Below are 23,233 nucleotides of genomic sequence, written 5' to 3'. Positions count from 1 at the left end.
TTTCATAGGCTTTCCACCTACTCCTATTTTGCAAGGGGAATTCTGCCAGACTTTAGCTCGAGTGAATGGTGCTATTTAGGTAGCACTTGTAGGTTTTTAATGCCATAAAGAAATGTCTTTTCTTGCCCTTATGAACCATATAACCTCTTTTATTTCTAATTGACTGAGTCTAAATGTCACTGAAGCGGTGAGTACCTGAGTTACTTGTTCACAGTTTTTTTGGAAATTCTGAATATGCAGTTGCCTGGTGCAATCTGTACCCATCAGCATCCTGCAGCCAGATCCTCACTATCTCCAGTTGTTTAAAAGAAACCTCAGAGGGGCAGCAGTGCAGGCTCTGCCTGTGACTCCTCTTTTACTGCTGCTGCCTGTGTAATGGGAACACAATAGCTCCCAGCTAATTCCTTGTCTTTAAAGGAGATTCTGTAGGGCAGAAGGAGTGTCTTCTCATTTCTGTTCCCACAATTCCAGCCGTCAGCAGGCACAGGAATTCACATACCTTTGGCCTGAAAGATGCTTTGGACGCCTGCTGAGAGCATGTGCAAGACAAACCTGTTTTGCTATCAGCTCTCATGCCAGCTCTTGAGATTAGCTTTGACACAGGGACAGTTTAGGGTTTATTCAAAACCGGGGAACAAATAAAACCAATCTTTCCAGCTGTTTTGTTCATTGTCAGTATATTTAAATAAGAATTGGAAATTAAAGCCTGTGACTCACTCTGATGAACTGAATACACAGGAAAGTCCCTGTCCCAGTGTTTGATCTGTGGAAATGGCTGAGAGATCAAGAGAATGTGTGAAACATGAAGGTCAGCTTGGAGGAGTGTTTATTAAGGGAAAATACTGTGGTGTCCTGAGGACGAAAGATCAAAGAGTTACTGTGGCAATATATTCAATGCTGTCATAAACCAAGGATTCATAGCTCTTGTCTTCCTCCCAGCTCTAGAAGCATGATAATAGGAGTTACACCTTCAAATCTGCAGTAAACAGTGAACAGATAATGAACACAAGCTAGCTGGCTTCTTGTTCCGTGGTAAGAATGAGTTCAATTCCCTGAAGTGGTATTTCTGACTAATGCTGTTAATGCCTTGGGCCATGGCGTTGGCACTGCTGGTCCCCGTGGATCGGTGCCCACTGTTTGGCACCTTTTAGCAATTCACTGGGCAAGCTGGGGGGGAGAGAGCCAGGAATCGCCATCCTCCTTCTTTGACGGGGTAAATATTCTGCATATTTCACAAGAAGAACCTGAGGCATGCTTTTTGTGCCTGAATGAATGAAAGTCTAAGTCTAGGCCTTTGTAAATTCTATATAAATATTTTACACCATTGGGCTGTGTACATGTATCTGGCATGAAAAACTCTGGCACACCAAGAACTTAATGTACAAACGTGGTGTGGAATTTGTTGGTCTCCAGTAACAAAAGGAAACAATGTCAGAAGCAGTCTGGGAAGTGGTGGACACGCAATAATCTGGGTAAAACTGTAATCTGGCCTATGTGCAGGGACATCAGATGTCTTAAAGTTTGTATCCAAGGTGGTATTTGGCTGAGACACCAGGCTTGTGTGTTTAACCTACCAGAACTCTGCAAGAGACATCAAAGCCATGAATAGTAAGGCTCTTTTTAAAACTGACTTTTCCAAAAGACACTCTTGGCATTGCTGGGATCCCTGGCATCTTGTCAGGCCCTTTATTCAGTATTGTCTTAAGAAGTCCTGCCTGCTGATTGCCAACACTTCTTTTGGATTAGCTAATCTTTATTTTCAGGTTTGGGTTTTTTTGGTCATAGTGCCATGTCTTGCTTCACATAAATTGTCAGATCTGATAAGCTGATAACCTGAGACAGTAACGATAATGTTTAGCTTCAACCAGCAGATATATCTCAGAGTTCTTTCTCCCTTTTAAAAAATTGGGGAGGAAGAACTTGACTCTGGGCCCCAGAGTTATCAAGGTACACCAGCAGAGCTGGGCATTGGGAAGCTGCTGCAGCCCAGGGGCTTCATAATTGCAATCCAACATTGGTGTTTCGGAGGATTTCCCATTCCCACATCCCCTTTTCTGAGGCTAAATAGAAAAGCCTGCTGTTAAAGCAGCTGTCACAAAGTGCCATTACTGTGCTAAACAGGACAGGGAGTACAGGTTATGAAATATTTTAGGCTAGGTGAATTATCACTGCCAGTTATTAGCATGTCATGAGCTCGTCAGCAGTCTCAGAGAGTTTCAGGCCTTGTTTTCTGGTGCTGGTGTTACTCAGAGCAGATGCTTAGCTCAGGTCTGGATAGACAGGGTTTAATCTCTGTGTGTCAGGAAGGAAATGGGGCTTGTAAAGCCCTAGGGATGTGTGAAGCCACCTGAAGAGGCCTTGTACCCTCCCTGAACAGGTACATAGAAGGTGCTTCCTGAAGAAGAATTTGGTTTTATCCTGCCATTCCCTCCCATAGCTGTCATTCCAAAGTGAGCAGGGGTGGGGAAGAGAGAGGGTGAATATGAAAGCCCCTTTTCAAGCCTGTCCATTTCCCTTTCTGGTTGTGTGGATCCTGGGAACAGGCCAATGCGTGTCCCCTTTCACTAATCCTTTACACTGACCAGGATAGGGAAAGATCAGCAGAGGTCAGCAGGGATTTACTAATATAAGCACATGCCTTCCTGTTGTCATGGAGACCTAACTCTCCATTCCTTTATTCAGAGTTTATTTACTAGTTGGGTTGCTCTGAATCCCTTCTGGTGGAAGGGTTCCCTTTCTACCCTTGGCCTCAGGATCTTTCTTCAGTGGGAGGTGTGCTGGGATGAGCAGCAGGAGCACTGCCTGACTGGTGAGAATTGCCCCAGGCTGGGGTTTGACCAGTGGTTTGGGAACTTGGAGATCCCTCAAGCTCCATTATTGTTGTGGTGCAGCTGGGACCTGTGGTGCTCTGGGAATCCTGTTGTTCTCACCTCTTAGTTGTAAATTGGGTTTTTTTCAGTTGTTGTAGTGGGGAGGGCAGGTGAAAAATATCTGTAGGAAGCTTCTTTCTACTCAAGGTGGATCTGGCTTGTCCAAGCTGACATTCGGTTTTTGCTAGGCCAGGAAATAATATTAAGGCAGCCTGACTCTTCTGGGAGCTGTGTCTGTGATTATGAGCATTTTGCAGGGGTTATGCACAGGTGATGGTACATTTTCATTTTTCACCCAGTGCAGGGCATGTGCATGAACAGGTATTCAGGGATGGGGATTTCCGGTAGGTACCACTGCCTCTGCTTGGATTTTTTTTTTCTGTCCTTCAGTACAAAGGAAACTGTGAGCTGATAACCCCAATGCTGCCTCTTCCCTGCTGGAATTTTAAGTGATCATTAAGACACCTTTAGGGTAGTTATCAGTGCAGCACTGAGCATCTTCCACAAGATCAGGTGTGTCCCCAGACTGACAACATCCATCCTCTGTCAGAGTTACCCAAGATTTTGAAAAACAAACTTGTGAAAAGGAAACCCCCAAAATAGAAGCCAGTGAGTGATGCTAAAGCAGCTTCTCCAATCAGAGAAGTAATTGCCTAACTTCTCATTAATTTCCGATTTTTTTGTGGTCAAAAAACTCGCTGTTGCAACTTCTACAAGATCACACAGTATAGGTATAAAGTATAAGATTATTAAAGTCAATGATTAAAACAGAGCCTGGTAATGCAGCTTGTTTGCCTTAAAGTGTTACAAAAAGTTACAAACCTCATTGTTTGAGGAAAATCTTTGTCAGCTACTTTTAAAGTGTAAAACCAGCCCTGTCCTGACAGAGCTCAATGAATGCTTTATATGGGACTCTGGTAGCCTTTGAAGTTCCTCCTAATCCACCCCTAAATGCCTGGAACTGTTCTTCAAAGGAGCTGTGGTCTCCTCCAGTTTCAATGCAGAGTCGGCTTGCAGGATGGTATGACTGTAATACACTTTTAATGCTTTTTTCCCTTACAAACATCACTAATTCATATTTTTCTTGTGAAACATGAAGGAAAACTCCTGAATATCATTGTTAATCCAGCAACAACTACTTTGGTGAAAAACTATAAACTCTTGTCATTCAGTGATTTCCTTGACCTGATTTTCACTGTGTTCATGAAACAGCATAGTCTGAACGACATGTTTTCATGGTTCTTATATTGTGCAGCAGGAAAAGCTAATTTATTCATTTTTCTTATTAGTGTTTGGTGCATATTCATGTGCTATGCACATTCATACAATAATTTATTCCAAAACTGAGAGCAATAACTCTATGCCCTAGGACTGATGGTTGAAAAGAACAAAATAAGAACAAAAAACATCAGATGTGCTCTTTGTCAAGCCAGAAGTTCAGCACTGCCATGGAAGGAGTATTAGGGTTAGAATACATTCACACAGGGGCATGTTTTGTCCTTGGGAAATATTCCATATTGGTACAGGTGTGCTGGATACAGGGGAGTGTGTGGTACAATTTGGGGTCGGTGCTGTTAATGTGCCTGAAGCCTCCACTGAGTCAATCAAACACATGGGGGATTTTCTGCCAGCTGCAGTTCACAGAATAAGTTGCAGTTATTTAGGTAAGTTTCATTTCTTGTGATTTACACTGCAGTGTCCTCAGCCTGCTCCATGCACGCCCTGTGAGCACTGCTGTGTTACTCCAGGTTATCTGTTCCAGAAAAGGAACATTTTCCTCCAAAATGAGGTCCTGCTGAAGTACATATATTGACAAGTGCTATTGTTCACAATCACGGTGAGTTTTGAGCAGACTGGAGTTCTCCCTGTTCCTTCACTGCTTTCTCTGGTAAGACAAGAAGGCCTCTGCACTTACTAGTGAAGCTTTGTGTTGTCTGCAGTTGAACCCCGTTGGGTCTGTGGTGTGTGATTATGGGGCCATATATTTGTCACACACCTCTCTGATACAGATCATTGAGCATGGCAGCCGTATGATGGACCAAACCAGAGAAGATACAAAAAGGTGTGTCTGTTGTGAAAGAACTTTGGGAAAGGCAGGAAATAGCAAAGGGCTTTGATGTTTAGCTTTATTTGCAAAAAGCATTTTGCCTGTGTTCTTCTCATGGAAGCAGAAAGCCATGCATGAGCCTTGGCAGTGACTCAGCCTGGCTATGCCAGCAGTGCCTGGGGATTCTGTGGAAATGGGAATTTCTTTGCAGATGGAGTGTGCTGCAGCTCCTTCCCAACATGCACCAGAGTCGGGCTCCTTTTTTATCCCAAACTGTGCTCCTGGCCTGTGGAAAGTGCAGGCTGGGGCCGCTTACTCATTAAGCCTACAAAGGCTCGTATCTCCTGCCTAGTAAAGCTCTTTTGCGAAAAGTTTCCTGGGCTTCCACTCTAATTGCCACAGAGATTCCAGGCACATTCCGTCATCCTTGTTTTCTGCCTGACTGGCAATCTGAGAATAAAAGGGTTGATGGCAGAATAATGGGATTGCTGGACAGTGCAGGGCTCAGCAGCTCTCCCCAGTATCACATGAGAGAGGAAGGGAGGGGTGGGCCATGGAGATGATGCTGGGAAGAAAAAGGGCTGCCTAAATCACTGAGCACCCTCCCTCCCCCAGCAGCATGGCCTCTTAAAAGAAGACTTAGAAACACTACAGTCTTTGGTGGGAGGAATTTGGGGGAGGTCAGGGCAGGGGCAGGCTTTTGTAAACCAAAGTCTCCTATAAATCCCTTTCAGGCCCTGAAGTCGGTGCCTCCACCTTCAGGTACAAAGAGACTGAGGAGCTGATGGGGCAGAGTTGATAGAGCACCACTGACACAGATTAACTACTGGGGGTGTATAAAGTGCACCAGAGCAAGGCAAACGTGACCAAAATTGGGCTGGGATAATGCTGGCACCAGTGAGAGAACGTGGAAGGTCAGCTGGGGAGCAATGATGTGGTGTGTGATCCTGGCAAGTCCTTAGCATGGAGCATGGCAGGGTAAAGCAACATTCCCCATGGAGCAGGGAGGGCTGGGGGAGCTGTGGGGATTTGGGATCCTGTCCTCTCCACCTGCAGCTTTGTGGGGTTTCCAGACTGAGGCCTGTCACTTCCTGGGCCACAGCTACTTAGTGAGAGCAGCAGAAAGGGTGAAGAGCTGCTTACCCAAAGGCTTCGAGTGATGGCTTGACTTCCAACACCAGGGAAGTCTGGATTGTCTCACCAGTAGCAATTTCTCAGATACCATTTGCTCTTTCATGAGCTTTATCTCTGCTTTGAGACCATTTTTCATAGACCTTTTCCAAACATCTGCTATATAGTTGTTTGCAGAGTTACTTCCAAGTTTGGATGTTTCATAACACTTATGCAGGAATCAGGCTGGGATATCTCTACCACACAGCTTCCCTCTTATTTATCCTGGAACTGAGCAGAATGAAAAGCTCTGATCTCCGAAGGCCACAGTGGGGTGAGGTGCTAATGACTGCTGCCTTTTTGGAAGGCGAAGCTCTCTGTTTGCACTGCCTTTGTCCCTTTATTCTATTTTTGGTTGGTTTATGTCTTTTGGAAAGTGCTTAATTGTGGCATTGAATCCAGGACATATATCCTAATTCTAACATAAAGGCCACTATCTCCTGTGCCCTGGGCTGTCCTGCCCTTTGGCCAATCTGCTCCTTGTTTCACAAAGTAAATTTAAAATTTCTTTTGGAAAATAAATGAGGATTCCTCCTATTATTCCATTCTGCTCAGTTTTGAAGTATCTACGTTGAATACTTTTTTTTTTCCTATCGTGTATCCTACATAATCTCTTTTATATGAACTAAATTTGCAGTTCAGTGGGCACGTCCTATCACATTTCCGGATGGTGGAGTTGCTTAATGGGGCAAGAGCCTTTTAAACACTGCCTTTGTGGGCACAGCAAGGCATTGTGGCTCAGTGTGAATTAACTGATCACATCCAAATGCTCCCAGATTTAGGGGAATCTGGTCTCAACACTAGTTCCTGGTATCTGGTTGTTAGACTGCTGTTTTGGCTCAGCAGGTACTGAGTGTTTGGATCTAAAATGCCATCAGCACAGTGATCTCAGCAGTCTCTGCTTTTCCTTGCTAAAAATGTCCTGCTGTGTAAATTTACCTGTCTAACATGGGGAGAGGGTGAGGGTCAGTGGTTATCAACCTGAGCTGCCTAATGTAATCAGAGACTCTGTGAAATGTGCCCATTTGTAGTTTGCCTTGGGTTATTTATGGGAGCATCTTCAAATCACTTCTGGATTAGCTGAGAAAAAACTTCATCCCCAGAAGAAGCGGCTGGGACATACAGAGCCACAGCCAACACCTGAACTCACCCTGCCTCTCTGGATTTCCAGGCACAAATGCTGTGCCCTGCCAGTGAAAGGGGTCATGGAATTTTACACGAAGTTAATCTTGTGAATGGATTTAAGGTTATATGTGTCACTGCTCTCAAAGTGACTCATGGATGAATAAGCACAAGTAGAATAGTTGGTTCATGAGTGTCTCCTAAAAAAGCAGGGTACCTGGTTACCCAAACTGGCAAGAGATTCCTGATTGCCACCAAGTGAAGGGCTGTTGTCTTCTTTATAGTAAATGTTTGATTCTCCAATGTCTTTCTCATCTCCTGGCTAGAACAGCCCTTTGGAGTGTGGAATTTAGGTGGGCAGTCTCTGAGTTGTGTATGGGGATTGGCAGAACTTTTTTCTTTAGAGCTACAAATGCTGACTAACAAAAAGTCTCTTTTCTCAACAGGAACTTCATACTCTGAAAGTGACAGTGGCTGTTCCTCATCCCCATGTGAGAATGGGGGAGCTGTAAGGATTTGGAAGTGGGTTACCAGTGCACCTGCCCCGTGGAGCCTGTAGCCTACATGGGCACAAACTGTGAACTCCTCTATGATGCTTGCATTAAACATGACTGTCCTGCCCACATGACCTGCACCCGGACTCCAGGACTCCTGGAATATGAATGTGTGTGTATGCCTGGCTCCGCAGGTGCTGACTGTGACAGTGTTGATGAGTGTGAGAGCAGCCCTTGCACAGACCCTCGATTTGAATGTGTGGATAGCACAATGGGATACACCTGTAGATGCCAGCCGGGCCCCAGTGGAGAAGGCTGCCAGACAGAAAGCTCCGTGTGCTCCAGCCGCCCCTGCCTGAACAACGGCACGTGTGTGGAAGCTCCGGGCGGGTACCGCTGCCTCTGCCAGCCCGGCTTCAGCGGGGCCGCGTGCGGGGACGACATCGACGAGTGCGCGTCAGGGCCGTGCCGGAACGGGGCCATCTGCAGGGACAGGGCGGGCGAGTACAGCTGCTTCTGCGTGCCCGGCTTCCAGGGCTCCAACTGCGAGATCGACATCGACGAGTGCGCGTCCCGGCCCTGCCGCAACCACGGCACCTGCCTCAACCACATGGACCACTACGAGTGCCGCTGCGCGCCCGGATACACAGGTACCGCCGGGCTGCTCTGCCTCCTCGGGGCGTCCTGGGAACAGGAGCTGCCTCACTGCCCCGCTGAACCTCTGTGTTCCCGCAGTGTCTGGGGCTGTGTGTGAGTAATGGTAGGGCTGCTTGCAGCGGCTTCCAGGCAGTGCTTGAGGCCTTGAATTCCATGGATGGTGGGGGTGTTGAGAGACAGGGACCCCAGAGTGGACTGCCTGAGACTGAAGTACTAGATACAGAGTAGCTGTGATTAAAAAGATATTTATCATCAGGAAATGGATACTTAGGGTTTCCAGGTATAACTTGCTCTGCCGACCTGGCCTCTAGTTCTTTGTCCTGTCCAGCAGGATTTTTCCAAGGGAAGTACTTGTCTTTTGGAAAAAAGTGTCTTTTAGTTGGAGATTTCCAATTCTTTCATGCCTGGCAAATGTTTATTTGGCACGTGATTTAAGTGTTTCTCTTTTGTGCATCTGTGCTAATGGTGACTCAGAGAGGAATCCACACCTGTGAGTTATCTGTGAGGGAGGCAGTGGGGGACTCTCCTTCCCCCAGCCCTGCTTATCGGAGTGGAATGGGGTGGAATGTGTCCATGTCTGCCTGGTACCACCTCGCACATGAACTTTCTCAGCCTTCCTCCTGTTCACAGACTGAAGTGTTTAAGGAGTTGGGTTGCTGTGAAGGAATGCTGCTGATTACCAGTGGAATGAGAAGAAGTTACAGCATCAGGAATGCACGATGCTGACTCACTCTCTGATAAAAATGAAGAGAGATGAAGGAGAAACAAGGCAGAATTTTTATGTGGGCCCTAAGGTTATTTGGGATTTTGAGTATCAAGCATAATTCTATCTTAGCAAATCAGTTTCTTTCCTTTATCTTTATGCTGAATCCTCAATTCAGGATTGTGGGATTCCCTGCCAAAGGAGCAGTAAAGTGACCGAGGCAGCTGGAGGTGTTTGTTTTGCTTCATGTTATTCTGATGTCAAACATGAGGCTTAGCCTTGTGATTTAGTTCTTCATCCAGAGGTTCGAGCACCATTGGCTGGCAAGGCCAGGTTGCTTCCTGGTGCTTGCAGCTGGAATTTGGGTGAAGGACATTTTGTGTGGGTATTGAGGGGTTTGAACCAGATTAGGGGGCCCACATTCCACCAGGATTAGGATGGCCATGCCCACTCTGTGGGGAGCCTTCGCCAAGGAGGGCAGATTAGATGGATTGATAGGTGCCACTGTAATGAGTAAGGTTTGGAGGTGATGCCAGGCCACAGGCAGCTCAAAGAGGTGGAATACAGATGAGATAATTGCACAGAAATCTAGCATGAGGTCTTGTTCTGTCAGGGAGGTTGGAACTTTGTACCAAACAGGTGTCACCTGCTGTTATCTGTGACCAGGAGTAGTGGAGCCAACATTGTGTTTTTAATAGCATTTCCCAATAAAATCACTTGCTAACATCAGGTATCACTGTAGCCAGTGTTTTTGCACTGCTTTAGTTCTTTTTTCCTGGGTATCACAAAGCAAGTTACAAACAGAATTGAAATAAATAGAACAATATTTTGGAGAAGCAGGTAGAGATCACTCTGGTAGTCAGCTGGGGTTGATAACACGACTTGTGATTCCATCTCAGAATTCCAGGCAGCACATACACAAGTTTCTGGATTTGTAACACACATATTTTCCTGTTTTTTAATAAAGGTGTGAACTGTGATACTGAAATAGATGAATGTGCTTCAGACCCTTGCCAGAATGGGGCCTTGTGCAATGATCATGTTGGGTTCTACACCTGCACCTGTGCACCAGGTTATCAAGGAACCCAGTGTGAGATGGACATCAATGAATGTGAGAGCCAGCCTTGCCAGAACAACGGGACATGTCATGACCTCATTAACAGGTGAGAAACCAGTGGTGGGGGGCAATTAGACACCAGGACTGATGTAAAGGTCTACTCAGTGCAACCTGTGAAAATCAGAGTTAAAAAAGCTGTGGGGGGAATTGGATTTAGTGTTTTGTACATTGAGTGGCAGTAATGATGGTTTGTGGCAATAAGGGAGAAGCCCCCTCCCAGCAGCAGAACTCCAGGGGTGCTTAAAGGAAGGGAGGAACAAATGCAAAGAGAAGTGGTTTGCAGAGCATGAACAGCACAGGCAACTGCTGAGAACATACCTGTGTGTCTGAATTTACCTTTCCACAGGTAAGGTGTGAGCACAAGTGGGTGTGAGAACTGGCAGCTGAGCTCTTTTGCCCTTTCCTCACCCGGGGCTTTGCTGTCCAAGGCAGAGCTGATGCCTTGCTCTGTTTGGTGCCCCACAGCTACCGTTGTGACTGCAGTGACACCGGCTTCGAGGGGGCCCACTGCGAGCTGGACATCCTGGAGTGTGCCTCCGACCCCTGCCGCAACAGTGCCACGTGCCTGGAGGGAACCAAGGGCTACAGCTGTGCCTGCTGGCCAGGTGGGCTGGGGGCTCTCTGCTGGTGTGGCGTGAGGGCGCATGGCCATGGACAGCACGTGCTTGATTGCTGTGTTGAAGAAGTAGAGAATTAATGAACATACTGCATGGCCCTGTCTGAATTTTCACTGTCTGAAACAATGAGGCTGCACTGCTGCTCTTTACAGGTCATCTCAAAATCCAGTTGACCTGCAAAAAACACCCTGATTCTCAGTCATAAAGTTTTCTTTCTCTTTTCTGCATTTTCCATCATGAGTTCCTCTATTATGAGGTGATGCTTTCCTGCAAATTGATGATTTTGACATAGTATTGAAAATATTTGACATAGTGGAGAAAGTAAAGGGCCCGGGGACTCCCTGCTAGATGAGCTGCAGATTTGAGGGTCTTATCCTTTAAGGCAGCCACAGTGTTCGGGAGCTGAGCTCCAGTGAATTGTGTGCAATGCTGATGGTGGTGTCTCATGGCAGGTTACACTGGGCAGGACTGTGAGGAGGATGTGGATGAGTGTGTGACAGAGCCCTGTCACAACGGTGGCCTGTGCCTGGAGCGCTCCAACCCAGCCCATTACGGGACACAGCCCCACTTCCCCAGCAACTTCAGCTACAGCCAAGCAGCTGGGTTCCTGTGCCAGTGCCAGCCAGGCTTTACAGGTGAGCTGCACTGCAAATGTTCATCCTGTCTGCACTGGGTGGTGCTGCTGGTTTGAGGAGATGGGAACAGAGCAATGTTCTCTGCAACAAAAATCACTTGAGGACTGGTACTTCAGAGGGGCTGGCAGCCTGCTGCATCAGGAATGTGCTTCTGCTCCCATTGCAGACAGCTGAATGTCATTCCTCTTCCAAGCCTGACTCCAGGCTGACTCAACAGCCTGTGCACTTTCCCATGCTTCCATGAATGCCCTCTGGCTATGCAGGTGCCAGGGTGTTTTCCCTTTGTCACTCTCTCATGCATATGGCAGGATTCATCCCTAGGGATATCTCTGAAATTCCTCATCAGAGGAAGCTAATTCCCTGGAGTCACAGATTACTATTCTAGGTGTTTCCTTGGTGAGACTACTCTCATGACAGCAACTGTATAATCAAAGTGGGACAAGAGGGGTTTCTTGATATGGTGCTCTTGGAGCTCTGTGGATGTTCCACTGAAATATCACTCTTTCTGTGGATTGGAGATATGTATATAATGCTGGATTTAACAGCTAGGGAAATTCCCTAGTGGGAAGGCATAAACAATAATACTTTTTTATTTTATGAGAGAAATGTGAGTGCTTGGTCCACTGTTGCACAGATGGAAATGGTTCAGAAGTTCTGCTCTTGCCAGTGTTTGACGCTGAAAAATCATTTCATACTTCATTTGCCCCCATTGTTTCGGTGCTGGTGTTTGTGTGCCAGTGCCTGCAGAGGCATGCTAGAGTTCTAGAAATTCTTTTGCATTTTTAGGTGAAAGAAAAGAAGTGCAAAACTTATGACTGCAGTTGTCAGTCTTTGTTTCACTGCTGCACAAGTGCACTTCAGAGGCCTGTTTGTGTTTTCACTTTTCAGGGGAGACCTGCTTTACCAACATCAACGAGTGCGAGTCCCAGCCCTGCCAGAACAGAGGGCTCTGCCATGACCTGGTGAATGGCTTCCTCTGCCAGTGCCTGCCTGGTTATTCAGGTAACCTGGGAAAAGGGGTGGCCGGAATCAGATCCTTCTGGTTGTCTAATGCTGAACTGCTGCATTGCTGCCTAGCTGCAGAATTTCAGGATGAGAGGGCAGGACTGAGCTGTACTGGGAGCATGCAGCAGGATGTCTGCAGTTCAGGGCTCAAATGCCACAGGAAAGCTGTGTGAGTGTGGGCAAGTAAGTTGATGGGCCATGAACTAGATTTGGAGACAAAAGATCAACTACATAGAGTCTAAGATCAGAGTATCCAGGGCATCTGTATCCTGGAGTGAAAGTTTCCTGGGAGAACTGTGGGGGTTTCTATACATGTAGGATTAAATATATAGAAAGCCAGCCTTTAAATCAAAAAAGGGATGCTTAACATTCATCACCAATTGTACTGGCTGTAGCAGATTGGCTCACCAGCACATAAACATCTGTAAAACATCTCCATTCACTAACACCCTGGGATGACAAGAGCCAGCCATTTTTGGCTGAAAGCAGTGATCTGCTATGTTAGGAGGTCAAAAGGTCTTAGTGATGTGAGCAAAGGAAGCCTTCTCTGTTTACAAGGGAATGAGGAGTCTGGATTCTTCCCCAAATGCCCTGCCTGACCCTAAGGTTTCAGTTTGCTGGTTGAGAATCTGGGAGATGGTGAATGTCAGCTCTGTTGGGAAGGTCCTCTGCTAACTGGTACTAAACCTCATCTTTCTTTAAAATATTCTTTCTCAGTCTTCTTCATCTTTAAATTCCATGTGTGTTGGGCAATTTAACACCAGAGTAGTTTATAAGAAAGGTGATCACAGCACAATCCTGGATTTCTGGATTTGACGTGAGGGTAACCTCTCCATAGTGTTACCAGGCTGCCATCTCGTGGGAAAAAGAAACACTTGAAGCCAGGAGAAAACCCATTCCCTTAATTTGCAACAGCAGGTAACAACATTCTAGAGACTTTCTCAGGCCTTTATTGCATGGGAAAATTTTCTGTTTTCCTTCTGTGGTTGCAGTGGTTGAGGTGTGTTGGTTTAATTCTGCCCAGCTCTTTCCTGGGAAGGACTATTACTTTCATTCCCAGAATGTAAAATCAGCTTCTAGTTAACACCTTCTGTAACTGAGCTGAATTATTTGTGGGGTTTTCTGGCCTGTCTCATTTGCTAATTTAGGCCAGATCAAGAAAAATTTGCTTTTGTATATGAGGCCTTTGAAAATCAGCTTTTATCTAAGCTCGTTATCGCTGCTTTCTCGGGCAGTTACAATGCTGTACTTGTGAACTGAGATCTTGTCCAAAGAGATGGTTTAAAGTTTATCCTTCTTGTCAGAATTCCCACTCACATCTGTGCCCTGTTCTCTTTTCCTCCTGCAGTGCCCCAGCACCCTCACAGAGCTCAGAATTTCATTGTCCTTTGCCAAGCTGCAGATCTGTTTAATCCTTTCCAATTCTTAGCATGCTCATGGGCAGAAAAGCTGACAGAAACACGGGCTGATGGGCAGAGGAGTGCTGGAGTTCATTCTCTTGCATCAAATTTGGGTTCATTAGTACTTGAAGGGGATTAGAAGCAGGTTGCTTTTCTGGATATTGCTTTTGGTAAAGGATTTTGTCTCAGCTGAGGTAGTTCTGACACATTAACACAGCAAAAGGCTGGGAGCAGTCTGTGAGATCAGTGAGTGCGTGTGGAGGAGTGAAGCTGACAGGGAAATAATAGCAATTAATCTCCCCTCCTTTGTCAATTAATCCCAGTACAGTCATGCTGGGCAAACAGCTTATTACTTCATATTAGGATCACAGAACAACTTTGTGAAGCTTCCCATAATGTTTCTCTTCAAAACATATTTCTGTGGCAGCTTAGATCTGCCATGAACTTGGGTTTAAGCTGCCTCCACTGATTAAAGTGAACTTGCTACTCTGATGAAGAATGCTTTCTTGGGGCGGCAGGGGTTTCCTTCTGTGTGTTTGCTTCTTCAGTCTGAGGAATTTGGGGAGTGTTGGGATAACAATGCAAGTCAGGAGAAATTCTTTCTTTGCAAATTAACTGCCTCAGTGCTGTCTCAGTGCAGTGCAGGCAGATGAATCTTCTCTCTGAAATGTAGTTGTTGCAAAAGCAGTGCCTCATTCCTGAGAGAACAACATAACAGGTCCTGAAGAGTCTGTTCAGCACATGGTTTGTGCTTTAGCAGAGGATATAGGTAGCCTGAGAGGATGCAAGTATGAATCAAAAGGTTGCATGGGTACTAAATGAAGTGCGAAGGAGAGGGAATCATGCATGCTCTTGGAAATTATGTCAACTGTGGTCAAGAGAAAAAGAATATTAGGAAAAGTCTGTCTTTTAGGGGGAAAAGAAATCCAACAAAATGAATTCTTTATTTAATTTTTTTTTTTTTCAGAAATGGTTTTTATCATGGTCATGTATTTATTAGGCAATAGGTTAGGCCAGGACAGGAAAAAGGCAGGTACCTCCATTTGACATGGACACTGATTTTTAACCTGCAAGAATGTTGTTGCTGAAGTTTGGCTCATTCATTCTTTAAAAACTTTTAAATGGCCTGAGTGCTCCCTCTCCTGCTAAAGCTGTGCTCAGCGAGAAGAGGCCGTGTCCTGCAGCAGGCACTGTGGCACTGGGCAGCCCCGATGAGGGGGGCCGAGCACGGCATCGCCATCGCAGACATCCAGCCCGGGGCAGTGGCACCTTGTGATCATGGGAACATTCTGAGCTCCTTTGCACACGGCTGAGGAACACGTCTACTTTCATGAGAAATCAGAAGGTGATGTGGTGTGAATGTGTCCCAGTATAATTGGAGGGCTTATTGACCATCTCACTTTGTACAGCCATAATGTCTTTGTCTCCTTAAAGAAGTAGAAACCTTCTGTGCAGCAGCTATAAATGGTGACTCTGTGAGGGTGCCAGCCCAGATCAAATGGGCTTGAATTCCTGGGTCATGGGTCAGGAAATAAATGGGAGATGCTTTTTCCTTCTAACCACCTTTGGATAGATTTAATTTTTTTGTGCAGGTATTTCTTAAGTCAGATTTGTTTTAGAGACAGAGCCTCTGGAGCAAGGGCAGCTAAAAGGTTAAGATAGTAAAGAGATTAGAGGCCTGTTTCCCCTTCAACCAAATCCCTTTTGGTAAATATAGCTGAAGGGAGCTAGGCAGCACTTGGTGAGGCTCCCCCCCTTCCCTTCCACTCCACGTTTCTTCTCCCTGCTGGATCACAGCTCCATGTTAATCAGACCTTTTGACTTCCCTGTCATCTGATCAGAAGGCTGCGAGTGCTGCAGTCCAGAGCCTGCTTGTGCCTGGTGCCAGGTGAGAGCAGAATCTGTGCTGGGTGCATTGGGGTGTGATGGATTTCCAGGCAGTAGTGTCCAGGTAGACTCTGTGTGTGTATGTGGAGATAAATGTGTGGGTGCATAGACCAAAACAGGCATCTTTTTGAAGACATTGAATGTTCTGCAGTCTTCACAGTTGTTACAATTTGTTGTTGCAGTAGTGGCTGAATGGGCACAACTGCCTGTTTTCTCCTGAACAATAACAGAAGGGTCAGAGTAGCTAACAGAGATAATGTTCCAAATCTGTGCTGGGATAGGTCTGTGTGTGCACAGGTCCATGGCTGAGAAATTTTGACTCCAAACAAACACTCACCGTATCCCTCCCACTTCAAGTATCTGTAAAATAGACTGGCATGTTTGGATTGAGTAAAATTACAAAAGTGAAATAGCTACAGGAGTTGTTGGAATGCTTTCTTTAATATCTTAGTGATACTGTTAATGCAGATTGTAGACACTGACATGTGGGAGGTTCTGTTTGCTTGGACTTGACATTGATACAAACAGAGACTCCAAGTCTGGGGAAAAGCTCCCAGATAACATTTCTTCACAGAAATAAGAAGCTTCTCTGGGTCCTTACAACACAAGAATACAACACTACCTCCAGAAATTTTATAATATGAAAGTAACTATATTCAAAAACGAAACAAAAACAAACCCCAGAACTATAGAGGAAAAAGCTACAGCTAATTTAATAAGGTGGCTAATGAGGAAAGAGAGAGTTTTGATTGTGCAGTGCCATGTCTGAACCAGTACATTCAGCATAGTGCAGGGAATTTCCTTCCATCCAGTTTGACTTCAGAGAAACAGTTCATGGTCATTAAAACCTGAGACTTTGTGAATACAGCAGAGTGGAAATGTCTGTGCTCACAGAGCCCTGGAACAGGGCACAGAGAGGAGGAAAACTGCCTGATGGACCCTGATTGCCTCAGTATTGAATGTGCAGCAGGGCCCAGGTTCACTCTGCATTTGGAACTCCCCTTGTTCCTATGGTTTAGATATTGCACAGATATGGTGGAAATGCCGCTTTTTGGCTTAGCCTATAAAAGGAACATTTTGGCCTTATTCATGGAATTTGGCAGATTCACCTGGAAAGCAGCAAGGGCAAGAGATTGTCTCTTGGCTTTGCCCTGCTGAGCTGAGGCTGTGGGCACTGCCGGGCACGGCTGGGAGGCACGGAGCAGGAATATGCTGGGCGCACACATTCCTGGTGTCAGCACGGACAGGGGCCAGCTGGGAGGGTCAGAGCCGGGCTGGATTAGACCTGGCGCAGGGCAGGGCTCTGCTCCCTCGGCTCTTTCGCTCCAATCCCTTTTCGTGTGACTGGCACCAGCGAGCGCCTGCACACACTGACCTGTCAGCCCAGCCTTTTTTGTCATCCCTCCCCCCCTTCACCCCCATTTTTTTTCCCTTTACTGTCACCAATGTCCACGAGGAGTCGGCCATGCAATCTGTGCTGATTGGCGTGATCCTGAAGGGAATTTTTCTGCTAGCAGGTAATGAGATATGTACAGTCCTTGCAGTGTGTCCTGCCTGTGTGCGTGCCTGCCCAGGGCAGGGGGCTGGGTGTGCGATGAGTGGTGGCTGGAGGCATGAGGAGGAACCAGAATTGATTAGATAGGAAGAATGCTTTTAATTTGAAGAGACCTGAAGTTTTGTTTTGGAAACTTTAGGGCGAGGAGTTTCCTTGTTGCACGGATCTGGCTGACAGCTCCACAGTCATTGTGCTGCAGTTCTGCCTTATGGTGCAGTGTCAGAGCTGGGTGTTCCGAGGCACCGGGTCTGTGCCCAGGTGAGCTCTGGAGAGACACAGGTGCCTCCTGGCTACTTCTGTGAAACGTTAGTTTTGCTTTTTACTGATGTTTTTGCAGTTTTCATTTTTCCTTTATTGATTGAAAACTGCTATTGAGAAGTAGTTTTTGTGATAACTCAGAGGACAAACCCTTTGGTGGTCAGTGCATTCCCCAGCCCCTCCCGCTCCCTCGCCCCGAGCCGCAGCGCGGTGGGAGAGCGGTGGGAGAGCGGCAGAGCAGGGGTTGCCATGGAAATGGCAGTAATTGTGCAAATATAATTGTGTCGGGGTCCGTTTGTTGCAGCTAATTCTCTGCCTCTCCCCTCTCCCTCCCCTCCTTTTTCCTTTTGATAATCATAATACAATCCCTAATTAGGATGCAGCAGGGAAAGGTCGTTAGGAATTCAGCTGCCTTATGGAGAGGGCAAGGCAGTGCTGGCCGGGCAGCCCTGCTGAACTCCCATGTTTCAAGGAATAGACCTTGTCCTTCAAGGTTTTTTTGATATCTGACAGCTAAATTAGAATATTTCACTTCATTTGTGCTTATTCTTTTAACATTTTATGCATCTGTTGAAGTATATGATTCTTACACTGTATACAATGAATCTTTGCTTATTAATAGCAGCCAGTAAATCGTTCCCTCCATTCAGGGAGTGGTGAGCTGTGTGGATTTAATCACACTTGCATCTACAAAACAGGACTGTTCCCACCCCAGTGGCAACACTGAATGTGGTGAAGAATTTGTATTTGAATATACTGCAGGCTGTGAAAGCTCAGCCACTTCTGAATGTTTCTGACCCAGCCCCTGTGGGTTGGTGGCTTGGGACTGTTACCTCAGATACTGCTGAATTAATGGAATGTTTGAAATCCTTGACTCCAGATAGCAGCCTTTTAGATACCACTTGTGTGATTTGCAGATAACAAGTTCCACTGCTTTGCTATTGTTAGTCTTTAACTAGATAAGGAACTCATTAAACATTTTAAAGTCTCCTAATGGTGTAATGAATCAGGCAACACTGCTTTTACTATTGATGGCTCAAATAATAGTAAACATTTGAACTATGGAATTTAGAGGGAACAGAGGAGACTACTACTTGTATACAAGGAGAATAACTTGGTTTTGTTACTTGTTTTTGTTGAACAGTCGTGTCCCCCATTTTTATTTTTTAAATAGACCTGAAAAGAGATGCCTATGCTGCTCTTAGAAAAACCAATTAGTGTTGAACAACTTCTTAATATCTACTTCCCAGTGGGTCTGCAAAGACACAACTGTCCATGTCTTGGAGAAGATTGGAATAACGGATATCCAGGAAATGATCTGTATTTTTGGAAACTCTAGTGATGTAGCTCTGAGTAACTGCTTAGTAAGGCTTCCAGGAAAAAAATTGTCATTAGCCAGATTTTTAGAACTCTTGTGCAATCTCCTTTTTACCCATTTCAAACAAATAATGTAAGAAATCAAACCAGCTGCATCTCATGGGAAAGCCTGGTGTTTAATCAGCCTGGGGCTGTGCACCCACCTTGGGGACTCCCATCCCACCTGGTGTGAGGCACTCTGGGGTCTTCGAGGCAGGAACAGGTTCTGCTCCTGCTGCTGTGCCACGAGAGAGCTGAGACCTGCTCAGGATGGGAATGTGGAATGGGAAAATGGGCCTCTCACTGCCTCCCAGCCTTGTCAGAAATGCAAAAATTCATGGCATCTCTCCTTTTGTTATCCAAACCAAAGTTATCTTCCCCTCATTGCCTTGGTAAATATCAGCAACTCTGATCTGAAACAGCAGCATCTCAAGGGTTTGGGACTATACCAAACCTGTCTTTCCTCATTCAACAGCCTCTCCCCTTATGTCTGACTGCAGACTTGCCTCCTGCAGCTTGGAGAGCCCTCCAAGAAGACCCACCCCACTAACCCATAGTTATACTGCTCTACCAATTTTTCCCAGTTGCAATTGAAGTCTTCTCATCTTCTCCAAACTGGGAGTCCCCAGCCCCAGTGATGTTCCTATTCTCTATTTATTCCAATGCATTCCTTCATAGCTTTGTGCTGCAATCTTAATTCTGTCCCTGCTGTTCCCTTGCTGAGCAAGCCCAGCAGTAACAGGAAAAGGGCTGTGCTGAGGTGGTGAAGATATTGTAGCTTACAGAACAGTTCTGGCATAGCTGGAAAGTGCAGAATTAGAGCCTTGCATTTCTCTTTCAGTGCTTCTCAGAGCTCTGTCCCTACATGGGCACAATCGGACAGTTTGGAGCTGGAAGCTGGTGCCAAGTCCTCAGCTCTCTGCAGAGCTCAGGGGGCAAACCATCACTGCAAATATTCAAGAACCTGTATCTTTGCTAAGTTTGTATTTTTAGTCACACATCAAGTCCAGCGCCAGTGCTCCTAATGCCCCATCTCCCCTCATCTCTCTCCCCCAGGCAGCTCTCTAATCTCTTTGACATGCACATTATGTCTAGTGGCTTTTCTTTACAAATGTCCTTTGTGTTTTGATTCCCCTCCTTTGTGTGTGAATTCTTTCTTTTTCTCCCTGCTGCCCTCGTTGTGCTTGCTGGCTGGATCGGGTGTAATGCTATTAGATTGGGATAATCCATGCTTGGTTTATCTGTGGGACTGTCTCTGAAGATTAGTGAAAACCAACGTTATGGGCTAGATAAAGTGAACTAGTTCAGGGCTCTTCTGTCAGTCTGGGGATGCTCAGGAAAATGACAGCAGATTTTCATTAGCCAGGTTTGGTGTAAGGGCCTGTAATTTACTTGAGCCGCTTGGGATCCATGTGCTGCCCAGAGATAGAACTGCAGTGCAGGACCTCACCCAGTTCATTCCTGTAGGACCAGGCAGAGCTGAAATCAGCTTAGTGCCAGCATGGCAGAGTGCCTGTGGAGCATGTTGAGTTTGTTTGGTAATGAATTGGGTTTTGTAAGTTTTACAACCAGTGGGTTGTCTTGGAATTCAATTTTTTTTAACTGAGGCTTTCCAGTAACTTGCCATTTTACTGCTGTCTGCAACACTGGTGCCTGGAACATGCTCCAGTCAAATCTATAGACCTAATTAGCCTTTCAACATAGCAAATCTGTTAAGAAAAAAGCATAAATTCCTTGTCTTTGCTGTTTTGCTCCTTCCATACCTTCTGCATGTTGACCGCCTGTGGGATCTGAGCTTGGGACAGGACAGCAGTTGTCGGGGGGATGTGGGCTGACAGGCCAAAGCTCTATAAGTAGCACCTGGGAGGACACAGAAGTTTGGTTTTCTTGCTGTTGCATCATCAGCAGGGCCCTCTGCAGTGAGTGTTGGGCTCTTTGGTGGCAGCTGCTCCCTGGAGAGAGCGGGGGAGGGCTGTGCCTGGCAGGTTCTGGGAGGGAGTCCCAGTCCTGCAGTGAGATCCCACAGTGAGATCCCATCTCTGAATCTCTTTCGCAGGTGTGGAGTGTGCTGTTAACATCAATGAGTGTGAGGAGGGTCCCTGCAAGAATGGAGCTGTCTGTGAGGATGGCATTGCTGACTATTCCTGCCACTGTGCCCCTGGCCAGGATGGCATTACATGGGGAGGGAAGAACTGCTCTGTCCAGCTCACTGGGTGCCAGACACACGACTGCCAAAACGAGGCCTTGTGCATCCCAACTTACCAAGCTGAGAGCCACGGCTACCTGTGCCAGTGCCAGCCTGGTTTCTATGATGCCACATGCTCGACACCAACAACGTTTTCCTTTGCTTCCAGAGGGTATCTCCTCGTTGAGCTGCCCGAGAACAGTGAGAGCAGGAGGGGTGCAGGAGCAGCCAGCGTGTCCCTCCGCTTCCGAACCACCTTGCCCAGCGCTGTCCTTTTTTACCGAGGCCGTGAAGCTGAGTACTTGTTCCTGGAGCTCTTGGATGGCATCCTGCATGCAGAGCTGAAGAGGGAGGATGTTGGGTACTCGCTGCTCCTGGAGGGGCTGAGAGTGGACGATGGCCAGTGGCATAAAGTAGAAGTTGTTGTGCACAGCACGGTGCAGCTGAAGCTCTGGCACGGCTCTTGTGAGGCCGGGGTCTGCCTGCAGAGCTCTCCTGTCCCACCAGGCACTGCTTTGATCCCACAAGCCTTCCTGAATCTGTATATTGGAGGTGCTGAGGATCCAATGGCCAACAACACACGGAGCCAGCAAGGCTTTGTGGGCTGCTTGGAAGACTTGCAGGTGGACACTGAGGCTGTGCTGCCGGCGGATCTGCCGCTGGGGGAGAAGTCCCCAGTGAAGCCGGGCTGTGACCGCACTGAGTGGTGCCTCTCCCAGCCCTGCTTCCACGGAGGGCTCTGTGTGGACCTTTGGGCCACCTTCAGGTGTGACTGTGCCAGGCCCTACGGAGGCCCAGCTTGCTCGTATGGTAAGTGCCATGGGATTGACACCTGCCAGCTCCACAGGTACTGGAGAAGCTTGGACGTTAGCTCAGGAAACAGTACTTTCTACTTGACATGGGGGGGGAAATAAAACAAAAGCCTCTGTGAATAAAATTCTCATTGATCCTTTTCCTGTCACTTGCTCCTGCAGGAATGACTGTCAGTTTTGTGGTGCAGGTTATTCCTGCTTGAGCCAGAAGCTCTGACTTCACCTTTGTAACAGATCTGTGTGAATGCAGGGGAGCAGGGAAGTTGTTTTACTGTGAAAAGTTGATCCTGAGCTTCTGAGTTGAGGATGAATAGGAATGTATCACTTTATAGATAAAGTGTTAAAGGAAGCTCTTTGACAATTTTGAGTTAAAATCATATCTATTTGCATTTTTTGCTCCTGCAAGGCTTGTGTTAGTATTGGGTTTTTTTTCTCCAACACTTCGGAGCCCTAAATATGGCATGTGCTGCTGTTACCAAATTTACAAATTTTAAAAGCAACTCTGTATCTCAAAAGACCTTGAGTAAATCTGCTGGATTGGCAAGGGCTCCGCTAGACCTGTATTTCACTCTCATGCTACTTGAGTGCTTGAATTTGTGCCCTCCAGAGGAAGCAAGGACACATTCACCTACCTCTTAGTTTCAGAGACCTGTGAGGTGGAGCACTGTTACCCTGGCACACGTAGAAAACGCTGAGAAGAAACATTTACCCCATTCCTAAGGAGCTGCACTCCCTTTATCTCTGAGCTGATGGCTGTTTCTTTTGTCTTCCAGAGCACCCAGCAGCAACATTTGGCTTAGAGAATTCCACCAGCTTTGCCTCTTTCACCCTTTCTGACAGCCTTGGTGCAGACTTCAACCTCTCCTTTTTCCTGCGGAGCCGGAAGCCCGACGGTTTGTTACTGCAGATCTGCAATGGGACAGGCCCCTGCCTCACCCTGTACCTGAGGGATGGCCAGCTGAGCATAGAGATGTCACCCATGGACACTGTGACCTTGCCAGGGAATGTGGCTGATGGGAGAAGGCATTTGGTAGCCCTGTCCTTCCAGGGAGGCTCTGTTGGTGCCCTGCAGTCAGACACACATGTGGAGCTGGGGACACTGCCAGCACAAGCCCTGGTAGCTGGCTCGGAAGTGTTTATTGGGGGGCACCCAAACCCCGAAAGTGCTGAGCTGTGGGGGGGCTATTTCAAGGGCTGTTTGCAGGACATCCAACTCAACAGCCACCAGATACAGTTTTTCCAGGTGGAGAATGACAGTCTGCCAGAGGAACTCAATAGGACTCAGACTGGAAATCTTGTGAATGGCTGCATCTCTGATGATACCTGCAAGGTATGTGCTGTGT

The 23,233-nt window shown here is 46.7% G+C and overlaps 1 protein-coding gene across 4 annotated transcripts in view; it reads left to right on the top strand.

The window, feature by feature from the left end:
* CRB2 (crumbs cell polarity complex component 2) overlaps positions 1-23,233 on the top strand; it is a 55,963-nt gene that overhangs the window by 24,377 nt on the left and 8,353 nt on the right. For all 4 annotated transcript variants that reach the window (XM_039561623.1, XM_039561622.1, XM_039561621.1 and 1 more), the window contains 7 exons: positions 7,656-8,353; positions 10,031-10,226; positions 10,646-10,785; positions 11,250-11,432; positions 12,321-12,434; positions 20,950-21,888; positions 22,664-23,220. In XM_039561623.1, coding sequence (XP_039417557.1) covers positions 7,774-8,353; positions 10,031-10,226; positions 10,646-10,785; positions 11,250-11,432; positions 12,321-12,434; positions 20,950-21,888; positions 22,664-23,220 — 2,709 coding nt within the window. In that variant the 5' untranslated portion in view covers positions 7,656-7,773. The remainder of the gene's footprint in view (positions 1-7,655; positions 8,354-10,030; positions 10,227-10,645; positions 10,786-11,249; positions 11,433-12,320; positions 12,435-20,949; positions 21,889-22,663; positions 23,221-23,233) is intronic.

The sequence above is a fragment of the Corvus cornix genome, chromosome 17 (assembly GCF_000738735.6).
Source record: "Corvus cornix cornix isolate S_Up_H32 chromosome 17, ASM73873v5, whole genome shotgun sequence".
Lineage (NCBI taxonomy): Eukaryota > Metazoa > Chordata > Aves > Passeriformes > Corvidae > Corvus > Corvus cornix.
Note: the sequence above shows the minus strand (reverse complement) of the source record. Positions and strands in the feature narration are given on the sequence as shown.